A 24992-nucleotide genomic window follows, 5' to 3' on the forward strand; every position below is an offset into this window, starting at 1 on the left:
AATGATGCAGCACTTCCTGATCATGACTCAGCACTTCCTCACCATGAATTTGTCCTTCCTCACCATGACTTTGTCCTTCCTCACCAATGGCTCCCCACTCCAGTACTCTTGCCTGGAAAATCCCATGGACGGAGGAGCCTGGTGGGCTGCAGTCCATGGGGTCGTGAAGAGTCAGACACGACTGAGCGACTTCACTTTCCCTTTTCACTTTCATGCACTGGAGAAGGAAATGGCAACCCACTCCAGTGTTCTTGCCTGGAGAATCCCAGGGATGGGGGAGCCTGGTGTGCTGCCATCTATGGGGCCACACAGAGTCGGACACGACTGAAGCCACTTAGCAGTAGCAGCACCATGACCTAGTCCTCCTGTTAGGTAGGAAGTTAGGCATGAGGGGTAGTCTAGCTGAAAAGATGCAAGCTGATCTCTAAACTCTACCCCAGACACACCTAGGAAAGCTCACAGATATGTTACAAAAATAACCACAGAAACTTTTCCAACTCCCCTGCACGTGTGCCCTAGGCACAGTGGATACAAACTAACCTCAGCGGCTTCTCCAACCCCTGCACAAGCACCCCTGATGCACAGCTGTGTCCTCAAGTAAACATTCTGTATATACATACATCTGATTATAACAGACCTGATTATGGGAAAGACATGTGCAATAGAGCCTGTTATATAACTTGCAACTGTCAATAAAAACTCTGTCTACACCCACCTAGATGAATATGTACAAGTCCTATTTGCATGTAACCAGACATGCTCCCTTCTCTGATTGGCCTTGAGCGTATACCCATTTACATTTTTTACATGGCAGAACCAATAAGCAGACCTGACACTTGCTTATCATAACTCAGCACTGCCTCACCATGACTCAGCACTTCCTCACCATGACTCAGCACTTCCTCACCATGACTCAGCACTTTTATCACCGCGACCTAGCACTTCTCACTGGGACTATTTTCTTTACCATGACTTAGCATTTTCCAGACTGTGACCCAGCACCTTCCTTACCATGCCTCAGTCTTTCCTCACCATGACTAAGCACCTTCCTCAGCATGACTCAGCCCTTCCTGACCATGATTCAGCCCTTCCTGACTATGACTCAGCACTTCTTCACCAGGACTCTGTGGTCTCCTACCCATGACTCAGCACCTTTCTAATTATGAGTCAACTCTTCCTGACCATGACTCAGCCCTTTCCTATATTTCAATTAAATACTTACTCCACAATAGTACTTTTCAGTAACTTCTCATCCATGTTGTCTATATCCATATATCAAAAGGCATTTAGAACCCAAACCCTAAATAACAGCCCGGCCAAGATCTGGTCCTAATATAACCTCCTCTCTCCTTCCTAGGGCACCCCTGTTAAGCTACAGATTTGCAGAAACTGAGTTTTAAAAACTCAAAACTGAGTTTAAAAACTCCCATAGCTTCACATGGGAGAGCTATGGTTTCTTCAATTTAATGAGCTCACAAACACCACAAAATCCTGGTGAACTGCCTAAAATATGCACAGAGCAAGCAAACCTTCTCTAAATTGCATTTCTACCCCTGGAGGGTCACACACATCCTGTTCCTGTGGTTACTTCTGAGCATAACATGACTTTATATGATCAACCCTAGTTCTATATACCATGATTCCAATAATTGAGCAGTCATTGGGAAAGTAAACTCTTGGCTTGATTCTAAAGCGATGATTTTAGTGCCAAACTTAGGTGAGGATGGCTCAAGGTCCAAAAATATCAGCAGTAACTTCACTAAGTCTCAATGCTTGCAAGGTCCAATCCAGCCCTGGAATCTAAGCCAAAGAAGTACAGCCTAACAACCAAAGAGGGCCTCTAAATTCCCACTTGCATTTCTCCAAAAACATCAGAAAGGCTGCCCAATTCAAGCCCCAGTAACACTTCTTCAAATGCCCTCTGCTCTCCTCTCTTTCCCCACGCTGAGCCTTCCACCGCTCCCGCCTTCTCTGCTCTGCTTCCCACACCACCCCAGGCCCCCTGCAGCTCCCGCAGCTCCGCCTCACCTCCTTGGCCTCTCAGGGAGGAATGCAGGAGGACTCCCTTCCCTGTGAATTATACTTTTTCTCACCATCGTTTTTGAAGGAAATATTTGAGAAGAAGTGCTAGTCAATAAAATTACTTTGCTTCCTTGGTCATCTCTTTTAAAAAATGTAGCAAAGTATACACTATATAAAATTTACCATTTCAACCATTTGTAAGCATACAGTTTAATGACATTAATACATTCACATCGTTGTGCAACCATCACTATCATCCACCTTCAGAGCTTTTCCACCTTCTCAAACTGAACCTCTGTACCCATTAAATGGTAATTCTTCATTAGCCCTCCTCTTTACCCCATGCCATCCACTAACCTGTTTTCTATCTCTGTGAATTTCACTCCTCCAGGAACTTTAAGTAGGTGGAATTACACAGTAATTCTTTTAGTGACTGGCTTATTCCATTTAGCATAACATCTTCAAGTTTTACCCATGTTACAACATATCTCAGAATTCCTTTCTTTTTTAAGGCTGAATATTATTCCATGTATGTATAAAAGGACACTGGAGCTGCTTCCACATTTTGGCTATTGGGAATAAGGCTATTATGAGCTCAGATGAACAAATATCTGTTCAAGTTCCATTTCACTGAGGTATATGCCTAGAAGTGGAATTTCTGGATCATATTTTTATTTCCTGAGAAACTACCATATTATTTTCCATACCGGATGTACCATTTTATATCCCCATTAGCAGTATACAAGTATTCCCATTTCTTCACCTTCTCTCCAATACTTGTTCTACTCTGCAGGTTTGTTGTTGTTATTATTGACAATAGAATGTTCAAACTACTGCACAATTGCACTCATCTCACATTCTAGCAAAGTAACACTCACAATTATCCAAGCAAGGCTTCAACAGTACATGAACCGAGAATTTCCAGATGTTCAAGCTGGATTTTAAAAAGGCAGAGGAACCAGAGATCAAATTGCCAACATCTGATGGATCATAGAAAAAATAAGAGAGTTCCAGCAAAACATCTACTTCTGCTTTATTGGGGATTCCCTGATAGCTCAGTTGGTAAAGAATCCATCTGCAATGCAGGACACCCCAGTTCGATTCCTGGGTGGGGAAGATCTGCTGGAGAAGGCACAGGCTAACCACTCCAGTATTCCTGGGCTTCCCCTGTGGCTCAGCTGGTAAAGAATCCACCTGCAATGTGGGAGACCTGGGTTCGATCCCTGGGTTGGGAAGATCTCCTAGAGAAGGGAAAGGCTACCCACTCGTTTTCTGGCTTAGAGAATGACATGGACTGTACAGTCCATGGGGTCGCAAAGAGTTGTACATGACTGACTTTTACTAGAATTTTCACTTTCTGCTTTATTGACTAAGCCAAAGCCTTTGACTGTGTGGATCACAACAAACTGTGAAAAATTCTTAAAGAGATAGGAATAACAGACCACCTTATCTTCCTCCTGAGAATTCTGTATGCAGATCAAGAAGCAACAGTTAGAACAATGGACTGGTTCCAAATAGGAAAAGGAGTGTGTCAAGGCTGTATATTGTCACCCTGCTTATTTAACTTGTATGCAGAGTACATCGTGCTAAATGCTGGGCTGGATGAAGTACAAGCTAGAATCAAGATTGCCGGGAGAGATATCAATAACCTCAGATATGCAGATGAAACCACCTTTATGGCAGAAAGTTAAGAGGAACTGAAAACCCTTTCGATGAAAATGAAAGAGGAGAGTGAAAAAGTTGGCTCAAAACTCAATATTGAGAAAACAAAGATCATGGCATCCAGTCCCATCACTTCATGGCAAATAGATGGGGAAACAAGGGAAACAGTGACAGACTTTCTTTTCTTGGGCTCCAAAATCACTGCAGATGGTGACTGCAGCCATTAAATTAAAAGGTGCTTGCTCCTTGGAAGAAAAGCTATGACCAACCTAGACAGCGTGTTAAAAAACAGAGACATTACTTTGCCAACAAAGATCCATCTAGTCAAAGCTATGGTTTTTCCAGTAGTCCTTTATGGATATGAGAGTTGGACTATAAAGAAAGCTGAGCACTGAAGAATTGATGCTTTTGAACTGTGGTGTTGGAGAAGACTCTTGAGAGTCCCAAGGAGATCTAACCAGTCAATCCTAAAGGAAATCAGTCCTGAATATTCACTGGAAGGACTGATGTTGAAGCTGAAGCTCCAATACTTTGGCTACCTGATGCAAAGAACTGACTCACTGGGAAAGACCCTGATGCTGGGAAAGACTGAAGGCAGGAGGAGAAGGGGATGATAGAGGATGAAATGGTTGGATGGCATCACCAACTCAATGAACATGAGAGTTCTGGGAGTTGGTGATGGACAGGGAAGCCTGACACACTGCAGTCCATGGGGTTGCAAAGAGCTGGACACGACTGAGCAGCTGAACTGAACTGAATCCTATTGGGTGTTATTGATCACCTCACTTTACTCTCACAACAATGCTGGAAGAGAAGAGAAGAGCCAGAAGTATCAGGGGACTCATAAAGGACAATGGTAGAAGAGGGGTTTGAGCCCTGATTTCCTGCAGAGACAAAGCTCAGACCACTGCACTGAGCCAAGCCGCAGCCCCTGAGGATGATTCAGTGTTCACTGTGGAGGTGGTGAACAGGATCACCCTGAGGGTTCCTGCAAATGAAGCCATTGTAGGGGCACCTCTCCAGCTCGGGGCCCTTGCCAGCTGGGGCAGGACTCACTGCATAGGAGCTTGGTCCCTCACCTTTCCCACCTGCTCATCCAGCTTTTGGCAAGAAGCTGTCCAAAGGCTCCAGGAGGGCTTTGGGACACACAATTATAGAAATGGCTTCTCAGAAAGACCTGGTTTCCCATTTATGACTCTATTCTCCACTGTCTGCCCCTGGCTGGGAGGGGTTCTGTGTTTCAAGCAAACTGCCTCAGTGTCATATATATGAGAACCACTCAGCAAGGTTTAGAGGCGTCCACTTCACTCCAAGCTCATCATAAAGTGCTCCTGGGCCACAAGGATGGGAGCATCAGGGAACACAGAGACAGCAGTCCCGCTGTTAAGGTCACTCTGAGGTCCATGCTAAGTAAGAGGGCAGTGGCTGGCACACAGACAGTACTGACATTTCCCACAGGTGAGGGACTACATAACTGGAAGGGCGTCTGCTTCAGAGGTGCCCCCACAGGCCACCCCAGCACAGAGACTGCGAAGGCATGGCCCGGCAGCCTGTGGAAAGCTCTCCTGTAAGGTACCCACTCGCCAACCACAGCTCAGAACCGTCCAGGGGCCGTTCATTCTCGCTCAGCTCTCTTACTCTCCAGCCCAAAAGGCAATCAAGCATCACCAAGTGTTCTGTAGTCTCTGTGCAGTTCTAAAACAAAGATACCCCACATAAAAACATATCCATGTATTTTCACCATTTTAAAAAGGATTTCAGCATTATGTAACTTTAGTCATGACCCTGGTATGAGGCAGAAGAAAAAAAAATTGAACTTGGTCCCCTGGGGCCATTGGTTTTAGTGTGGACTTCCTGCCAAGCCCCAAATAAAAATCCCCTGGCCTGGTTCGGGTTGTGTTCTGTGTGGGAACTTACAGGTGCAAAAGCAGCCCCCACCCCCATGCAGACTGTAAGGTTCAGAAAGTATAGAGACCACACACTTCCACAGGCAGACATGCACCTCGGCACGTGTGGACATGCGTATGCACAGTCACGTTTTATTCACCACCATCTCTCCAGGCCACTCCACAGGACCCCTGCACAAGGTGACCAGCAGGAAGTCTTCTGTGACCACCCCTTTCTTGCCCTGCTTTGTTTTCCTCAGGCAACTGCAGCCCTTACGAAGAGTCTTTTAAAAGGCCATCTCCAACATCCAGACACGACTTAATTGGCATTTTTCATTAAATACTCTCTACCTAAAAAAAGCTTAATGGTGAGAGAAAAAGTTAGTTTACTCAAGTACACTCAGCCCTTCCATCTGCAATTAATTAAATCTTCAGATGCAGAGCTCATGGATACAGAGGGCCAAGTTATACTGGGCCGCTTTATATAAGGGACTTGGGCATCCATGGACTTTGGTATCCTCAGGGGTCCTGGAATTAATCCCGTGGATACCAAGAAAAGACTGTATATACTTTTTAGCTTTCCCAGTAATCCTATTAGCTGAGAAATTCAAGCTGAATTTACGGGGAGCAAAGCCCTAACATTGATAGAATGTGACTTTCCTAACTCTCTTAAGGGAATGACCTATTTTTTTATTGTATGATAAAGAAGGCAGTATTCGCCCAAATAGTCTGAACCCTTAATTGCTAGGTACATGCATATTTTATTCCCCAAATTAAAATCTTTCATAAAACCTCTCAAAAAATCACAGGATGGTCAAGAACATAATTATAATTTCTGACAAACAGATAAATTTGTTGAAGACCTCAAGTTGTGTGATTTGGGACAACTAATATGTCATTAAATGTTAAGCCTTCTCCTTTGCAACTTTCTCAGAGAAAACACAAAAGACATAGTGTGGATAAGCCTGAAACTGAAGCAGGGTGCGCCATGCCCATGAGATGGGTATGAGGTAAGGATATGGACACAACAGGACTTGTTTATTCAATGGGGTAGTTTCCCCAGAAGGCAATCATGTGAAAGGACCTCTAACAAACAAGCTTGAAGCAAAACTGAATTGTGACTTCTGTAGAGTCTCAAGGAATAACAAAGTAAAGTAAAATGAACAAATAGGAAAGCCCCCAGAAACAAAGAAACTCGAGACTAATAAAACTTTCGTATTTTTACCTCAAACATTTTCCAGCCTCATTCAGCAAGCAGCACACTTGCCATCTCTCCAGCTGAAAACCAAAATGAAGTCTGACCAACACCATGAAACAGAGAAGATGAACGCTCACTCTGAAGGAAATCCACAAGGGAGTGTCCACAGTTCCGGCTACAGGACCAGGATTGGAATAAGCAAATGGTCCTCTAGGGTAACTACTGTAGACGGGATAATGTACAGCCAGATAGATACGTACTGATGTTTGCTTTCATATACAAAACCCGCTCTTACTTTCTTGTCTGAGCCTTAAATTATGACATCACACAGTTCAAAATTCTCTTCTTCCCTGATACATTCAGTGAATAAATACCCTGCTGGAGTGGTGTTATGACACTGTAGCCCCAGCCCCCCTCACCTCTCACTGGCTCCCCAGCACTTTTACATCTGTGGCCTTGTGGAGGGCTGGCCTGAAACAGACCTCTGAAGGAGAAGCTGCTTCATTCCTGGACGCCCTCATCCTGTCAGTGATGCTCCCTTCCTCCTCCACAGACGGACCTGCGGCCTGGCGGTCAGTGGCCATGTCTATGAATAGTCCCTGGATTCAGACAGATCTCTCAGGGAGCTCAGTGACAGTGCTGTGGGTCACACAAGCAAGGGTCCTCCATCAAAGTTTGGGGACAACTACGGGAAGGAACCATCAGGCCAGAGCAGCAGGGCCCCAGGACACCAACTGGGCTCAGAGCCCCTTGGCAGCCTCTCCCTGGCCTGCTGTGTGACATATTTCATAAGTTTGTGGAGTATTTCCATTTTCCTTTGTGTAGGATTATCACATCCCTCTCCTGAGGGAGGAAAAGGGAGGATTTTCCAGTAATTAAAAACTTTTATGAGGCCAAGGAAGGAAAAAGCTAGATCTCGATAATTAAAACTAAATTCATAAAACCTGAATTTGCTGTGTTTGGTCAATAAGTTGTGTCCAACTCTTGTGACCCCATGGACTGTAGACCACCAGTCTCCTCTGTCTATGGGATTTCCCAGTCAAGAATACTGGAGTGGGTTGCCATTTCCTTCCTCAGGGTATCTTCCTGGCCCAGGGATTGAATTCACATCTCTCGCACTGGCAGGCAGGCTCTTTATCACTGAGCCTCCAGGGAAGCCCTTGAATTAGGCTGTCAAAAAACCCCGACCATAGCTCAACCCACAGCTGAGGATAGGAGCAGGGCAAGCATCCCACATCTCCTGACCGAAATTAAAATGTGTCTGGTCTTCAGTAACCTGTTGGTTATTTAGAAACGTGTTATTTAATCTCCACATGTTTGTGCTTGTTACAGGTTTTTCTTATCACTGATATATAGACTCACAGCATTGTGGTCAGAAATGATGCGTGATATGATTTCAACTTTCTTAATTATTTTGAGGCTTGATTTGTGACCCAATATGTGATCTATCCTGGAAAATGTTCCACGTGCACTGGAGAAGAAACTGAATTCTTCTGCATTTGGATGGAATGTCTTGAAGATATCAGTTAGGTCCATGGGGTCTAATGTGTCAAGTAAGGCTTGTGTTTCCTTATTCATATTCTGTTTTGATGATTGGTCCATTGGTGTAAGTGAAATGTTAAAGTGCCCTACTAATACTGTGTTACTGTCAATTTCCCCTTTTATGTCTGTTAAGGTTTGCCTTATGGATTGAGGTACACAAATATTTACAATTATTATATCTTCTTTTTTAATTGATCTCTTGATCATTATGTAGGATCCTTCCTTATTTATTCTGATATTCTTTAAGTTCTATTTTGTCTGATATGAGAATTACTACTCTGGCTCTCTCTTGAGGTCTAGCTGCATGGAATATCTTTTTCCATCCTCTCAGTTTTAGTTTCTATGTGCCTCTAGGTCTAAAGGTAGTTTTTTGTGGACAGCACATATATGGGTCCTGTTTTTGTATCCATTGAGCCAGTCTGTATTTTTTGGTTGGAGTGATTAACTCATTTATATTTACAGTAATTACTGACACATATGTTCCTATTATACTGTATATATCCATATATACTGATATATATGCTCCTATTGACCTAACAGAAGCAGAAGATATAAAGAAGAGATGGCAAGAATACACAGAAGAACTATACAAAAAAGATCTTAATGATCCAGATAACCACAATGATGTGATCACTCACCTAGAGCCAGACATCCTGGAATGCAGTCAAGTGGCCCTTAGGAAGCATCACTATGAACAGAGCTAGTGGAGGTGATGGAATTCCAATTGAGCAATTTCAAATTCTAAAAGATGATGCTATGAAAGTGCTGCACTCAATATGGCAGCAAATTTGGAAAACTCAGAAGAAGCCACAGGATTGGAAAAGGTCAGTTTTCATTCCAATCCCAAAGAAAGGCAATGCCAAAGAATGTGCAAACTACTGCACAATTGCATTCATCTCACATGCCAGCAAAGTAATACTCAAAATTCTCCAAGCCAGGCTTCAACAGTACATGAACCATGAACTTGCAAGTGTTCAAGCTAGATTAAGAAACGGCAGAGGAACCAGAGATCAAATTGCCAATATCCACTGGATCATCAAAAAAGCAAGAGAGTTCCAAAAAAACATCTACTTCTGCTTTTAATGACTATGCCAAAGCCTTTGACTGTGTGGATCACAACAAACTGTGGAAAATTCTTAAAGAGATGGGAATACCAGACCACCTTAACTACCTCCTCAGAAACCTGTATGCAGGCCAAGAAACAACAGTTAGAACCAGACATGGAATAACAGACTGGTTCCAAATAGGAAAAGGAGTACATCAGGCTATATATATTGTCACTCTGTTTATTTAACTTATATGCAGAGTACATCACGCGAAATGCCGGGCTGGATGAAGCACAAGCTGGAATTGAGATTGCAGGAAGAAATATCAATAACCTCAGATATGCAGATGACACCACCCTTACAGCAAAAAGTGAAGAAGAACTAAAGAGCCTCTTGATGAAAGTCAAAGAGGAGAGTAAAAAAGGCTTAAAACTCAACATTCAAAAAACGAAGATCATGGCATCCAGTCCCATCATTTCCTGGCAAATAGATGGGGAAACAATGAAAACAGTGACAGACTTTATTTTCTTGGGCTCCAAAATCACTGCAGATTGTAACTGCAGCCATGAAATTAAAAGGTGCTTGCTCCTTGGAAGCAAAGCTATGACCAACCTGCTGCTGCTAAGTCACTTCAGTTGTGTCCGACTCTGTGTGACCCCATAAACGGCAGCCCACCAGGCTCCCCCGTCCCTGGGATTCTCCAGGCAACTACACTGGAGTAGGTTGCCATTTCCTTCTCCAATGCATGAAAGTGAAAAGTGAAAGTGAAGTTGCCCAGTCGCGTCCGACTCCTCACAACCCCATGGACTGCAGCCTACCAGGCTCCTCCATCCATGGGATCTTCCAGGCAAGAGTACTGGAGTGGGTTGCCATTGCCTTCTCCAACCTAGACAGCATATTAAAAAGCAGAAACGTTATTTGTCGACAAATGTCCATCTAGTCAAAGCTACTGGTTTTCCCAGTAGTCATGTACGGATGTGAGATTTGGAGTATAAAGAAAGCTCAGTGCCTAAGAATTAATGCTTTTGAACCGAGGTGTTGGAGAAGACTCTTGAGAGTCCCTTGGACTGCAAGAAGATCCAACCAGTCCATTCTAATGGAAATCTGTCCTGAGTATTCATTGGAAGGACTGATGCTGAAGCTGAAACTCCAATACTTTGGTCACCTGATGCAAAGAACTGACTCATTGGAAAAGACCCTGATGCTGGGAAAGATTGAAAGCAGGAGGGAAAGGGGACAACAGAGGATGAGATGGTTGGATGGCATCAGTGACTCAATGGACATGTGTTTGAGCAAGTTCTGAGAGTTGGTGATAGACAGGAAAGCCTGGCGTGCTGCAGTCCACAGGATTTTGAAGAGTCAGACATGACAGAGTGAACTGAACTGATATTTCTATCGGCATTTTCTTAATTGCTTTTGGTTTGTTTTTGTAGGTCTTTTCCTTGTGTTTCCAGCCTACAGAAGTCTCTTTAACATTTGCTGTAATGCTGGTTCGATGGTGCTAAATGCTCTTAACTTTGTCTTATCTGTAAAGTTTTTGATTTCCCCAACAATTTTGAATGATATCCTTGTTGGGTAGGGTATCCTTGGCTGTAGATTTTTCCCTTTCAGTACTTTAAATATATTCTGCCATTCCCTTCTGGCCTGTAGAGTTTCTGCTGAAGGATCAGCTGTTAATTGTATGAGGCTTCTTTTGTATGTTACTTGTTGCTTTCCCTTGCTGCTTTTAATATTCTTTCTTTGTGTTTAATCTAAGTATGTGTCTTTGTGTGTTTCTCCTTTATGGGGCTCTCTGCACTTCTTGGACCTGACTATTTCCTTTCCCATGTTAGGGAAATTTTCAACTATAATCTCTTCAAAAAATTTCTCAGATCCTTTCTTTTACTTTTCTTCTCTGGAACCCCTATAATTTGAATTTAATATCATCATACATTTCATATCATCCCAGAGGTCTCTGGGACTATCCTCAATTCTTTTTTCTTTATTCTGCTCTTCAGCAGTTATTTTCACTGTTCTTTCTTCCATCTCACATATCCATCTTCTGTCTCAGTAATTCTGCTACTGATTCCTTCCAGGGTATTTTTAATTTCAATAATTGTATTGTTTGTCTCTGTTTATTCTTTATTTCTTCTAGCTCCTTGTTAAGTATGTTAACTGACTCTTGGACTTTGTTCTATTTTTGAGGTTTTAGGTAATCTTTACTACCATTACTCTGAATTCTTTTTCAAGTAGTTTGCCTATTTCTTCCTCGATTATTTGGTCTTGTAAGTTTTTACCTTGTTTCTTCATTTGCCTAATATTTCTGTTTTTTAACTCCAACTTACTGTGTTTGAGGTCCCCTTTCTCCAGGCTATATGGTTGTAGTTCTTCCTTTTGGTCTCTGCCCTTGGTGGGTGAGGTTGGTCCAGTGGTTTGTTTAGGCTTCATGTTAGGAGGGACTTGTGCCTACATTCTGGTCAGAGGAGGTGAGTTTTTTCCCTCTGGTGGGCAGGGCAGTGTGAGGTGGTATGTTTAGGCGTGTCTGTGGGAAGTCTGTCTGCAGATGATTAGGTTTGTGTGTATCTTGCTTGTTGTTTGGGTGAAGCATCCTATACTGAGTGCTGCTGGCAGTTGGCTGATGCTGGGTCTTGGATACACCTGGAGCCTTTGCAGGAGTTATCACTAATTAATACTCCCTGGGATCAGGAGTTTTCTGGCAATTTAGTGCCCTGAACTCAGCACTCCCACCCCAGAGGCTCAGGCCCCATCACTGGCCGGGGAAGTGAGATCCCACTAACTGCTTGTTGTGGCATTAAAGCTGATTAAAACAAACACAGTAAAACAAAAAAATAAAAAATAAAAAATTTAAATTTCTAGAAACAAATGACCATGAAAACACAATGACTCAAAACCTACAGGATGCAACAAAAGCAGTTCTAAGAGGGAAATTTATAGCAAAACAATTCAATCTCAAGACACAAGAAAAACCATGAAGTATACAACCTAACTTTACCCTAAAACAGCAGAAACAAGAACCAAAAAAAAACCCCCAAAGCTAGTATGAGGATAGAAATCATAAAAATCAGAACAGAAATAAACAGAAAAGAAATGAAGGAGACAAAAGTAAAGATTAATAAAACTAAAAGCTGGTTGTTTAAGATAGATAAAGTTACAGATCATTAGCCAGACTCATCAAGAAAAAAAGGGAGAAGACTCAAATCAACAAAATTAGAAATTAAAAAGGAAAGGTTACAACAGACAATGCAGAAATACAAAGAATCCTAACAGACCATTATGAGCAACTATATGCCAATAAAAAGACAACCTGGAAGAAATGGACAGATTCTTAGAAAACTTCAACCTTCCAAGACTGAACCAGGAAGAAACAGAAATCATGAACAAGTCAGTCATAGCAATGAAATTGAATTTGTGATCAAAAATCTCCAAAAACAAAAGCCTTGGAGCAGATAGCTTCAAGGCGAATTCTGTCAAATGTTTAGAGACAAGCTAATGCCTATCCTTCTCAAACTCTTCCAAAAAAATGAAGGGAAGGAACACTTTCAAACTTATTCTATGAGGTCACCATCACCCTGATACCAAAACCAGATAAAGACATCACAAAAAAAGAAAATTACAGGTCAATATCACTGATGAACATAGAGGGAAAAATCCTCAATAAAATTCTAGCAAACAGAATCCAACAACACATTAAAAGAACCATACACCATGATCAAGTTGGGTTTGTCCAAGAGATGCAAGAATTCTTCAATGTCTGCAAATCAATCAATGTGATATACCATATTAACATATTTAAATATAAAAGTCATATGATAATCACAATAGATGCAGAAAAAGCTTTTGACAGAATTCAGCACCCATGTATGATAAAAATTCTTCAGAATGGGCATAGATAAATACAATATAATAAAGGCCATATTTAATAAACTCAACAACAAACATTATTCTCAATGGTGAAAAAGTATTTCCTCTAAGATCAGGAAAAAGACAAAACTGCCCACTCTCATCACTATAATTCAACATAGTTTTGGAAGTCCTAGTCATGGCAATCAGAGAAGGAAAAGAAATAAAAGGGATCCAGACTGGAAAAGAAGAAGTAACTCTCACCATTTGCAGATAATATGATGTTATATAAAGAAAACCCTAAGGATACTATCAGAAAATTACTGGAGCTAATCAGTGAATTGCCATGGACAGAATCTCCACAGCAATGTTGAATAAAAATAGCAAGAAGCAATATTCTTTTTTTGTTCCTAGTCCTATGAGGAAAGGATCCCCTGGAAAAGAGAACTGCTATCTACTCCAATATCCTTGCCTGGAGAATTCCATGGACCAAAGGGCATGGTGGGCTACACTCTGTGGGATAGCAAGGACTTGGACACAACTGGGTGACTAAGCAGACACACAGACAATCAGTGAATTTAGTAAAGTCACAGGATACAAAATCAATACACAGAAACCTCTTGCATTCCTATACATTAACAATGAAAAATCAGAAAGAAAATTAAAGAATCAATCCCATATACCACCACAACAAAAAGGAAAAAAAAATCTATGAATAAAATTACCTAGGGAGACAAAAGAGCTGTATACAGCAAACTAAAGACATTGATGAAAGAAATCAAAGCTGACACAAATAGATGGAGAGATATACCATGTTCTTGGACTGGAAGAAACAATATTGTGAAAATGACCATACTACTCAAAGCAATCTACATATTCTAAGCAATCCCTATCAAATTACCATGGCATTTTTCACAGAACTAGAACAAAAAAAAAAATCACAATTTTTATGAAAACACAAAAGACCCCGAATATGCAAACAATCTTGAGAAAAAAAGAACAGAGTTGGAAAAATCAACCTTCCTGATTTTACACTATACTACAAAGCTACAGTCAACAAGACAGTATGGTACTGGCACAAAAACAGAAATATAGACCAATGGAACAAGATAGAAAGGCCACAGATAAACCCGTGCACCTACGGGTACCTCATCTTTGACAGAGGAGGCAAGAATATACAATGGGGAAAAGACAGTCTCTTCAATAAGTGGTGCTAGGAAAATGGGACAGCTATGTGTGAAAGAATGAAATTAGAACACTTTCTAATACCATACACAAAGATAAACTCAAAAAGGCCTAAAAACCTAAGTGGAAGACCAGAGACCATCAAAATCTTAGAGGAAAACATATGCAGGACACTCTTAGACATAAATCACAGCAAGATCCTGTGACCCACCATCCAGGGTAAAGATAAAACAATAAAAACTAAACAAGTGGGACCTAATTAAACTTAAAAGTTTGACACAGCAAAGGAAACTATCAGTTTCAGTTGCTCAGTCGTGCCTGACTCTTTATGACCCTATGGACTGCAGCATACCAGGCTTCCCTGTTCATCACCAACTCCTGCACTTTACTCAAACTCATGTCCATTGAGTCGGTGATGCCATCCAACCATCTCATCCTCTGTCATCCCCTCATCCTCCCACCTTCAATCTTTCCCAGCATCGGGGTTTTTTCCAGTGAGTCAATTCTTCACTTCAGATGGCCAAAGTATTGGAGCCTCAGCTTCAGCATCAGTCCTTTCAATGAATATTCAGGACTGATTTCCTGTAGGATGGACTGGTTGGATCTCCTTGCAGTCCAAGGGACTCTCAGGAATCCTCTCCAGCACCACAGGTCAAAAGCATCAATTCTTTGACACTCAGCCTTCTTTATGGGCCAACTCTTACAACCATAATGACTACTGGAAAAACCATAGCTTTGACTAGATGGACCTTTATCGGCAAAGTAATATCTCTGCTTTATAATATGCTGTCTAGGTTGGTCATAGCTTTTCTTCCAAGTAGCAAGCTTCTTTTAATTTCATGGCTGCAGTCACCATCTGCAGTGATTTTGGAGCCCAAGAAAAGAAAGTTTGTCACTGTTTCCATTGTTTCCTCATCTATTTATGATGAAGTGATGGGACTGGATGCTATGATCTTTGTTTTTTGAATGCTGAGTTTTAAGCCAACTTTTTCATTCTCCTCTTTAACTTTCATCAAGAGGCTCTTTAGTTCCTAGTCACTTTTAGCCATAAGGGGTATCATCAGCATATCTGAGGTTATTGATATTTCTCATTGCAGCCTTGATTCCAGCTTGTGCTTCATCCAACCTGGCACTTTGCATGATGTACTCTGTATAGACGTTAAATAAGCAAAGTGAGTGAAGCTGTCCAACTCTCCAACACCATCGAATATAGTCCACGGAATTCTCCAGGCCAGAATACTGGAGTGGGCCTATTCCTTCTCCAGGGGATCTTCCCAACACAGGGATCAAATCCAGGTCTCCCACACTGCAGGCGGATTCGTTATCAGTTGAGCCACAGGAAAGCCCAAGAATACTGGAGTGGGTAGCCTATCCCTTCTCCAGCAGATCTTCTTGACTCAGGAATCAAGCCAGGGTCTTCTGCATTGCAGGTGGATTCTTTACCAACTGAACTATCAGAGAAATCCAAAGTGAAAGTCATTCAGTTGTGTCCAACTCTTTGTGACCCATTAGACTGTACAGTCCATAGAATTTGGAATTCTAAGCAAAAGGTGACAATATACAGCCTTGACATACTCCTTTCCCAGTTTGGAACAAATCCATTCTTCCATGTCCAGATCTATCTGCTGCTTCTTGACTTGCATACAGATTTCTCAGGAGGCAGGTAAGGTGGTCTGGTATTCCCATTACCTTCTTCCAACAACACAAGGGACAAGTCTATACATGGACACCACAAGCTGGTCAATACCAAAATCAGATTGATTCTATTATTTGCAGCCGAAGATGGCTAAGCTCTATACAGTCAGAAAATATAAGACCAGGAGCTGACTGTGGCTCAGATTATGAACTCCTTATTGCAAAATTCAGACTTAAATTGAATAAAGTAGGGAAAACCACTAGACCATTCAGGTATGACCTCAATCAAATCCCCTATGGTTATACAGTGGAAGTAACAAATAGATTCAAGGGATTCCATGTGATAGATAGAGTGCCTAAAGAACTATGGACAGAGGCTTGTAACATTGTACAGGAGGTGGTGATTAAAATCATCCCTAAGAAGTAGAAATGCAAAAGGGCAAAATGGTTGTCGGAGGAGGCCTTACAAATAGCTGAGAAGAGGAGAGAAGTGAAATGCAAAAGATAAAAGGAAAGATATACCCATTTGAACACAGAGTTCCAAAGAATAGGAAGGAGAGATAAGAAAGCCTTCCTAAGTGATCAGTGCAAAGAATGGGAAAAACTAGAGATCTTTTCAAGAAAATTAGAGATACCAAGGGAACATTTCATGCAAAGATGGACACAATAAAGGACAAAAATGGTATGGACCTAACAGAAGCAGAAGATATTAAGAAGTGGCAAGAATACACAGAACTATAAAGAAAAAAATCTTCATGACCCAGATAACCATGATGGTGTGATCACTAACCCAGGGCCAGACATCCTGGAGTCAAGTGGACCTAAGGAAACATCACTCACTACGAACAAAGCTAGTGGAGGTGACGGAATTCCAGCTGAGCTAATTCAAATCCTGAAAGATGATGCTGTGAAAAGTGCCGCACTCAATAGGCCAGCAAATTTGGAAAACTCGGCAGTGGCCACAGGACTGGAAAAGATCAGTTTTCATTCTAATCCCAAAGAATGGCAATGCCAAAGAATGTTCAAACTACCACACAATTATACTCATCTCACACACTAGCAAAGTAATGCTCAAAATTCTCCAATCTAGGCTTCAACAGTACATGAACCAAGAACTTCCAGATGTGCAAGCTGAATTTAGAAAAGGCAGAGGAACCAGAGATCAAATTGCCAACATCTGTTGGATTATAGAAAAATCAAGAGAATTTCGGAAAAACATCTACTTCTGCTTCATTGACTACGCCAAAGCCTTTGCCTGTGAGTATCACAATAAACTGTGGAAAATTCTTAAAGGAAGCTATAAACAAGGTGCAAAGACAACCCTCAGAATGGTGGAAAATAACAGCAAATGAAACAACTGACAAAGGATTAATTTACAAAATACACAAGCAGCTCATGCAACTCAATACCAGAAATATAAACAGTCCAATCAAAAAGTGGGCCAAAAACCTAAACAGACATTTCTCCAAAGAATACATACAGATGACTAATAAACACATGAAAAGATGCTCAACATCACTCATTATTAGAGAAATGCAAATCCAAACTACAATGAGATGTAACCTCACACCAGTCAGAATGGCCATCATCAAAAAGTCTATAAACAATAAATGCTGGGAGGGTGTGGAGAAAATCTTCTTGCACTGTTGGTGGGAATATAAATTGATACAGCCACTATGGAGAACAGTATGGAGATTCCTTAAAAATCTAGGAATTAAACTATCATATGACCCAACAATCCCACTAGTGGGCATATACCCTGAGAAAATCATAACTGAAAAGGACACATGTACCCCAATGCTCACTGTAGCAGTATTTACAGTAGCTAGCAGATGAAAGCAACCTAGAAGTCCATCAACAGATGAATGGATAAAGAAGTTTTGGTACATATGCACAAGGAATATCACTCAGCCATAAAAAGGAACACATTTGAGTCAGTTCTAATGAACTGGATAAACCTTGAGCCTATGATTCAGAATGAAATGTCAGAAAGAGAAAACCAAATATCATATATTAATGCATATACTTGGACTCTAGAAAGATGGTACTGATGAACATATTTGCAGGGCAGCAATGGAGATGCAGACATACAGAACAGACTTGTGCACACAGTAGGCAAAGGAGTGTGGGATGAATTGAAAGAGTACCATGGAAACATATATATTACCATATGAAAAATAGATAGCCAGGCAGAATTTTCTATATGATAAAATGAGCTCAAACTAGTGCTCTTTGACAACTTAGAGTCGTGGGATGGATTGGGAGGTGGGAGGGAGGTTCAAGAGGGAGTGGACATATTTATTTATACCCATGGCTGCTTCATATTGTTGTATGCCAAAAACCCACACATTATTGTAAAGCAATTATCCTCCAATTAAAAGTAGATAAGTTTTTTTTAAAAAGATATGTCTGGTCAGCCAGGCTGTGGAGAGACATGGCTGATCATGCCTGGACCACAGAGAGGCCTGGGGGTCTGGGAGGAGGAGAGCAAAGGATCAGCACGGCCTTCAGAGATCTCCCGTGCCCATGACTCTGCACTTCCCAGCACCCTCTTCTCACCTAGGAGTCCTCAGCATCAGGATGGTGGCAGGCAAGCAGATTTTGCAGGATGAAGCAACTCAACAGAGGAAAGGCCACACCCCACAAAGGCAAGTCTGAAATATGCCCCGTAGGGACCACAGTGAGGCGGCAGCTGCTTCTGTTAGAGAAGAAGCCTGCTTTCCCAGATCCTCCTGCCTCAAGAGTTGTTTTCAGTTCTCCTTGAGTGTGTCTTCCCCAAGCTGGAGGTGAGTGGGACCCTTCCCCCCCACAGTAGCCTAACAGGGTGGGAGGGTCTACCTGGCATGATTATTTAAAAGTGTGTCCACCTGTATACTCAGTCGAGCTCCTGGCCAGTGTGGAGCCGCTTGGTGTGGCCTCACCCCTGCAGAAGTCAGGACTGCCTTAGAATCGGGGTCAGGGAAGCCCCCTCACCTGTGTCAGTAGGAACCCTGCAATGTGCACAAACAACATGTCGGCGTCTTGGGCTTCAGTCGTAAAGCTCAGACGTGCAGAGAGCACTGTCATCCTTCGCTGTCAGCACCGTCCTTCCTTGGTAAAGCACCCTCTGGGTAGACCCCCAGTACATGCACACATTGTGGACGTGCCTGTGTCTCCCCTGTGTCTCCCCAAAGGGCCAGAGCCCCCCTGGTCCCCACGCAGGTCAGGGTAAAGAGAGGCAGTCGTGTGATCGAGGGCAGGCCTCAGAAGTGGTGACACAGTGGCTGAGGGAGCAGAGGGGGCCGTTCCCCACAGCCCAGCCACCGACCTCTGCGCAGGCCTCACTCTGCGGGGCCCCTCAGGTGCTAGCTGTGTTCCAAGCTGGTCCTTTAGCCTCGGTCAGTCCCGCTTCTGACACATGCCTTTTCTGCTTGTCTCCACGGTTGGGAATCCTGTCTGGGGAGCTGACCAATGCAGACTGAGCAATGGAGAGGGAGGTACTGTTCATGGAACCCCGAACTCCACTCAGTACCTCAGAGATTCTTCAAATGAACCATTCAAAGTTAACTTCGAAGTTTAAACTATTTTTAAATTAAACTGTTAAAAAACAGGGATTTAAACATTTATAATAGTAGGCTACCTTTGGGGGCACACCTCTGGAGGATTTGAAGGAAGCATGAGGGAACCTTCTGGGGGATGAGAACATTCCATATCTTACTATGAGTATTGCTCTGAGAGTACAGGGATATGATTACACAACAATGCGGGCCTACTTAATGCCACTGAACTATCCATTAAAAAATGGTTAGGATGGTAAATTTTATGTTATAACTACAATGTTAAAAAATAGATTAAAACTGAACTCAAAACACTCCTTTAAAATTATTTCAATAAATAAGAGATAAACTAGAAAACAAGTATAGGCATCAATGTTTTAAATCCATCAAGATTTGTACGCTTTACTTCCTGTAAGTTATATCCTAAATAAAACAACAAAGCAAAAAAAAAAACCCAAACAAACACTGCTACATACCAAATATAGAATGTTGATAAACCCCAAGCTTCCCCGGTTTCTCAAGGTACCAGACTATTTCATTTTCTAAAGGACTCAGGACAGCCCCTCCTATTACAGCTGGATTCTGAGATTTGAGGCAGCTGCTCAAAATCTCCTGGCATTGGCAACCACATATCTATGTGATTCAGATTATTCTTCCACTCTTTGGGATGCTGGAATGACAAAATCATAGTGACAGATTATGGGTACGTAGCAGCCAGGATTAGGGAAAGACAGGGGAGGAAAGGGTGATTCAGGGCCAGCCTAAGGGAACTGCTTGGAAGGGAGGAACCAGTTTTGCTCTTGATTGTTGAGGTGGATGGACGAATTTACACATGATAAAATGTCATGGGACAACAGGTAAAAAGAAACCCCAAAATGAATGAATGCAAAAATCAGTGAAGCCTGAACAAGATCTGTAGTCTAGTTCACTGCGTCGTCCCATTCAGTTTCCTGGCTTTGGAAATCCACTACAGTTATGTGAGATGTCACTATGAGAAGCCGAATGATTGATAAGAGACTTTCCTGTACTATTTTGACAACTTAAAGAACTTCTATAATTATTTCAAAATATGAAGGTAAAAAAAATATAGAAGTAAACTGGATGAGCAGAGAAGGCAATGGCAACCCACTCCAGTACTCTTGTCTGGAAAATCCCATGGATAGAGGAGCCTGGTAGGCTGTAGTCCATGGGGTCGCTAAGAGTCAGACACGACTGAGCGACTTCATTTTCACTTTTCACTTTCATGCATTGGAGAAGGAAATGGCAACCCACTCCAGTATTCTTGCCTGGAGAATCTCAGGGATGGGGGAGCCTGGTGGGCTGCCATCTATGGGGTTGCACAGAGTCGGACATGACTGAAGCAACTTAGCAGCAGCAGCAGCAAACTGGATGAGACTGCTGTAAGACTTCCATAAGCCCAGTGTTCAAATTATTATTTTCATCAAATGCACCCATTATTCTTACTGGCTAACTTGATACAAGTAAATTGTGACATATTAGGATAAATGTATACTAAATAAACACCATGTGGGTTTTGTGACTGTTTATAAAGAAACTGACAGTATGTGGTTAAGTATCAAATGAGTAACATTGTGGATTGCACTGGGTCCTCCCCCAAACCGTAAGTTGAAGCCACAACCCTCAGCGTGGACATATTTGGGGACAGGGACTTTGAAGAGGTAATTAAGTTTAAATAAGGTCATCAGAGTGGGGCTGTGATAGAAGATAAGTGGTGTCCTTATAAAAAGAGGAGGTTGGGGCACAGGCATACACAGAGAGAAGGCACGGAGGACCCGAGCAAGGGCCAGCCATCTGCAAGCCAAGCAGGGAGCTCCAGGAGGCACAGACCCTGTGGCTCCCATTCTGAACGTCCAGCCTCCAGAACTGTGAGGCAGTAACCGCCTGTGTTTAAGCCTCCCAGTCATGGTATTTTGCTATACCTGCCTGCTGCTGCTGCTGCTAAGTCGCTTCAGTTGTGTCCGACTCTTTGCGACCCCACAGACGGCAGCCCACCAGGCTCCGCTGTCCCTGGGATTCTCCAGGCAGGAACACTGGAGTGGGTCGCCATTTCCTTCTCCAATGCATGAAAGTGAAAAGTGACAGGGAAGTCGCTCAGTCGTTCCCGACCCTTCTAGCAGATGAATATAGGTCACACGGGGATGTGGTTTAGATGAGGGAAGGACGCATGAGAGAGCCAGCTGCTGTGCAGATATGAAAGTGATATATTAAAAAAAAAATTAAAGCAGGCTCTAAATGACATGAAAGAAAACCATTTCTTCAGTTGCACACCACTCAAAAATATTGGCGTCCATTCATTTGCATTCAATTTTATTCCTTCGTTCAATTAACAGTGGTGACTCAGCCTCTCTAGCCCTGCTAAAGGACACAACACATGAGTTAAAGCTGTCAGAGCTGACTTGTGAACACTGGGACAGAGTAGACAGTCCTCCAGATAGCATATGCTTTGGCAGTCCCAGCAGTGGACTTCCAGAGGCGGACATACCCCAGTCCTCTACAGTCCCGATCAGACTCAGACGGGCATCAGCTAACCCTCTCTTGAAGCCTACTTCACGTTGCATTTGTCTAGTAATCCCATTATGGAGACAGCTCCCAAATAACAAAGCATGGATTGGTTAGTTGGTTTTTAACACTTAGTTCTCAGACTTTAGAGGATTGATAAAGTATAGTATAAAAAAATCATTTTTAAATTCTGAAATGCGACCTAAATGCTAGCTACCATTCTACAAGATATGGAAAGACCTTATAAGTGACCTTGTCCAAAGTGACCATTTTATGGATTATGGAGATTTACTAAGGGCTTCCCCTGTGGCTCAGCCGGTAAAGAGTCGGCCTGCAATGCAGGAGACCTGGGTTCTTTTCCTGGGTTGGGAAGATCCCCTGAAAAAGGAAATGGCAACCCACTCCAGTATTCTTGCCTGGAAAATCCCATGGACAGAGGAGCCTGGCAGGCTATAGTTCATGGGGTCACAAAGAGTCGGACACGACTGAGTGACTTCACTTCACTGAAGGTCACCCAGCTCGTATGTGGCAGAGCCAAAGCAAAGGCTCGGGATTATCTGCTGCCAGGACTCAACGGGAAGCACAGGTTTGTAACATCTGCTGCTGCTGGGGCTGCGAAGTCGCATCAGTCGTGTCCGACTCTGTGCGACCCCATAGACGGCAGCCCACCAGGCTCCTCTGTCCTTGGGATTCTCCAGGCAAGAACACTGGAGCGGGTTGCCATTTCCTTTTCCAATGCATGAAAGTGAAAAGTCAAAGTGAAGTCGCTCAGTCGTGTCTGACTCTTAGCGACCCCATGGACTGCAGCCCACCAGGCTCCTCTGTCCATGGGATTTTCCAGGCAAGAGTACTGGAGTGGGGTGCCATTGCCTTCTCCGTGTAACATCTGAATTCCACAATAATAGATATATTCAATTCTATACCATTTTCCTTCACTTTTCCTATAATTCAGTTCCAAACTGTGCTTCTGATGGTTCAATATTTCAACCTCCTAGTGAATAGAAGTTTGTGCTACAGCAGACAAAACTGGCAACCCTCTTGGTATTTCCCCTTAACCAAGTACTCTATTCCTGCACCCAAAGACCGGTTCCAATTTGAAATCTATAAGAGGTCTAGAGCAAGCCAGACATAACTGAGGACAGGAGAGAAAGAAAACAGCAAGTGAAGGGGAAGGTGGGGAAGGTGGTACAGGCTGAAGGGCGGGGGGAGAGGGGATCGGTGTTTTCCCGTGTTACGTGTCAGCATCGCTACCGCTCGAGCAGAAAGCAATGGGCCTGGTGCCAAGGCTGAGGAACACACCATTCCCACCACCCTGCAGTCACATCTCACCTCTGAGGACACTTGGTGAAGCTTCTGTCTCATGACCATCATGTAACTCAGTGAGGTCCCCCTCCTCACTGGTGATCAAGAGGCAACCCAACGAGTCACCTCGGGGCAGCCTGGAGCCTCCTCCCCTGGGCTGCACTTTACATTTCTTCCTTATTAACCCTTTGTCTAGATGACTTCTGCCATAAGAAATTGCAAAACTTTGTAGGAAAGAAGAAAAGTAAAATAAAATCAAAGACCAAATTTACCAAAAACAGAGGTAACAGAAAAAGCAGAGGTTCTCTAAGGATGGTACTTTCAGACTGGAAGGGTTATCACGTCTCCATATTATCAGAGAGTATAGCGTTATTATTTTAACTCTAAACTTACCAACGGTGTCACAAGGTTCATCTTTGTGTACGCAGAAATCTGTCCTAAAAAATGTTTAAAAAGATATAGTCAGGTGTGTGCAGTACCTCCAAGAATAAGAGAAGAAAACATGTCAATTAATTTTGATTACTTGTCTTGCCAATAACAAAGTTATTACTTTATTTGTCATGAATGATAATGAAAAATAATAACTAGCAGTGTTTTGTGTTTTTTTTTTTGCCAAGATTTCCAACTGATAGGCCCAGTAACCCCACATAAGACCCTGTTTTCATAACTAAATTATTCCACACATAACACTTAGTTGCTGGAAAGACTCCATCCAATGATGGATGTTGCAAAAGAAGATGCTTACCAAGTCATCGATCAGAGACAATTATTTGATTTGTCAGTATCATCACACTAATAGTGACTTCCTAAGTTACTCTACTTGGGCAGGAACTAGTTTTATATGCTTGAATGACCATATATCACTTACATGAGAACACAACAAAAGAGTCATTTCTAAAAGTGATATTTTGGGACTCCCAAGGTGGTTCAGATGGTAAAGAATATGCCTGCAGTGCAGGAGAACCAGGTTCGATCCCCGGGTTGGGAAGATCCCCTAGAGAAGGGAATGGCAACCCACTCCAGTATCCTTGCCTGGAGAATCCCATGGACAGAGGAGCCTGGCGGGCTACAGTCCATGGGGTCATAATGAGCTGGACACGACTGAGCTGGTAACACCCTAGGGGTCCAGTGGCTAAGACTCCACACTCCCCATGCAGGGGGCTGGGGTTCAATCCCTGGTCAGGGAACTAAGATCCCACATGCTGTGTGGCGCAAACAAACAAACAAAAAGTTATGTTCTTTAAAGCTCCCTAGGATCTCCCAGGTGTGTGGCTGTGGACAAATGAAAAGCAAAGATGCTCAAAATCTGGTATAGCCCTGGTTCTGCAGGTACCAGGGGCTCCGTCTGGACCTTTCTTTCTGCCCATAAATGCCCACAGGTGGAAGCTAACCAGAGCACTGGCTGAGGCGGTATCTTGCCCAAGACTTGGCGAGAACAGCAGTGCCTGGCCCCACGCTCATCCTCCCATGGGGACCTGTGGGAGCTGGGAGAAATCACCCCCTCATCCACTCCAGTGAAGCTTCAGGCTGAAATTCATTGTAAGGCACCTCTTCTCATTTGACTTAAAAAAACTCTCTGGGAAGAATCAGGGCCAGCCTGACGATGCAGGCACTAAGC

The 24992-nt window shown here is 42.8% G+C and overlaps 1 protein-coding gene across 1 annotated transcript in view; it reads right to left on the bottom strand.

Moving 5' to 3' along the window:
• Positions 1–24992, bottom strand: part of ADAMTS17 (ADAM metallopeptidase with thrombospondin type 1 motif 17) — a 395327-nt gene that overhangs the window by 272865 nt on the left and 97470 nt on the right. Inside the window, exon 7 of the mRNA XM_040257013.1 lies at positions 23768–23811. Within this exon, the coding sequence (XP_040112947.1) occupies positions 23768–23811 (44 nt within the window). The remainder of the gene's footprint in view (positions 1–23767; positions 23812–24992) is intronic.

This window comes from Oryx dammah, unplaced genomic scaffold, assembly GCF_014754425.2.
Source record: "Oryx dammah isolate SB20612 unplaced genomic scaffold, SCBI_Odam_1.1 HiC_scaffold_16, whole genome shotgun sequence".
NCBI classification, from domain to species: Eukaryota; Metazoa; Chordata; class Mammalia; order Artiodactyla; family Bovidae; genus Oryx; species Oryx dammah.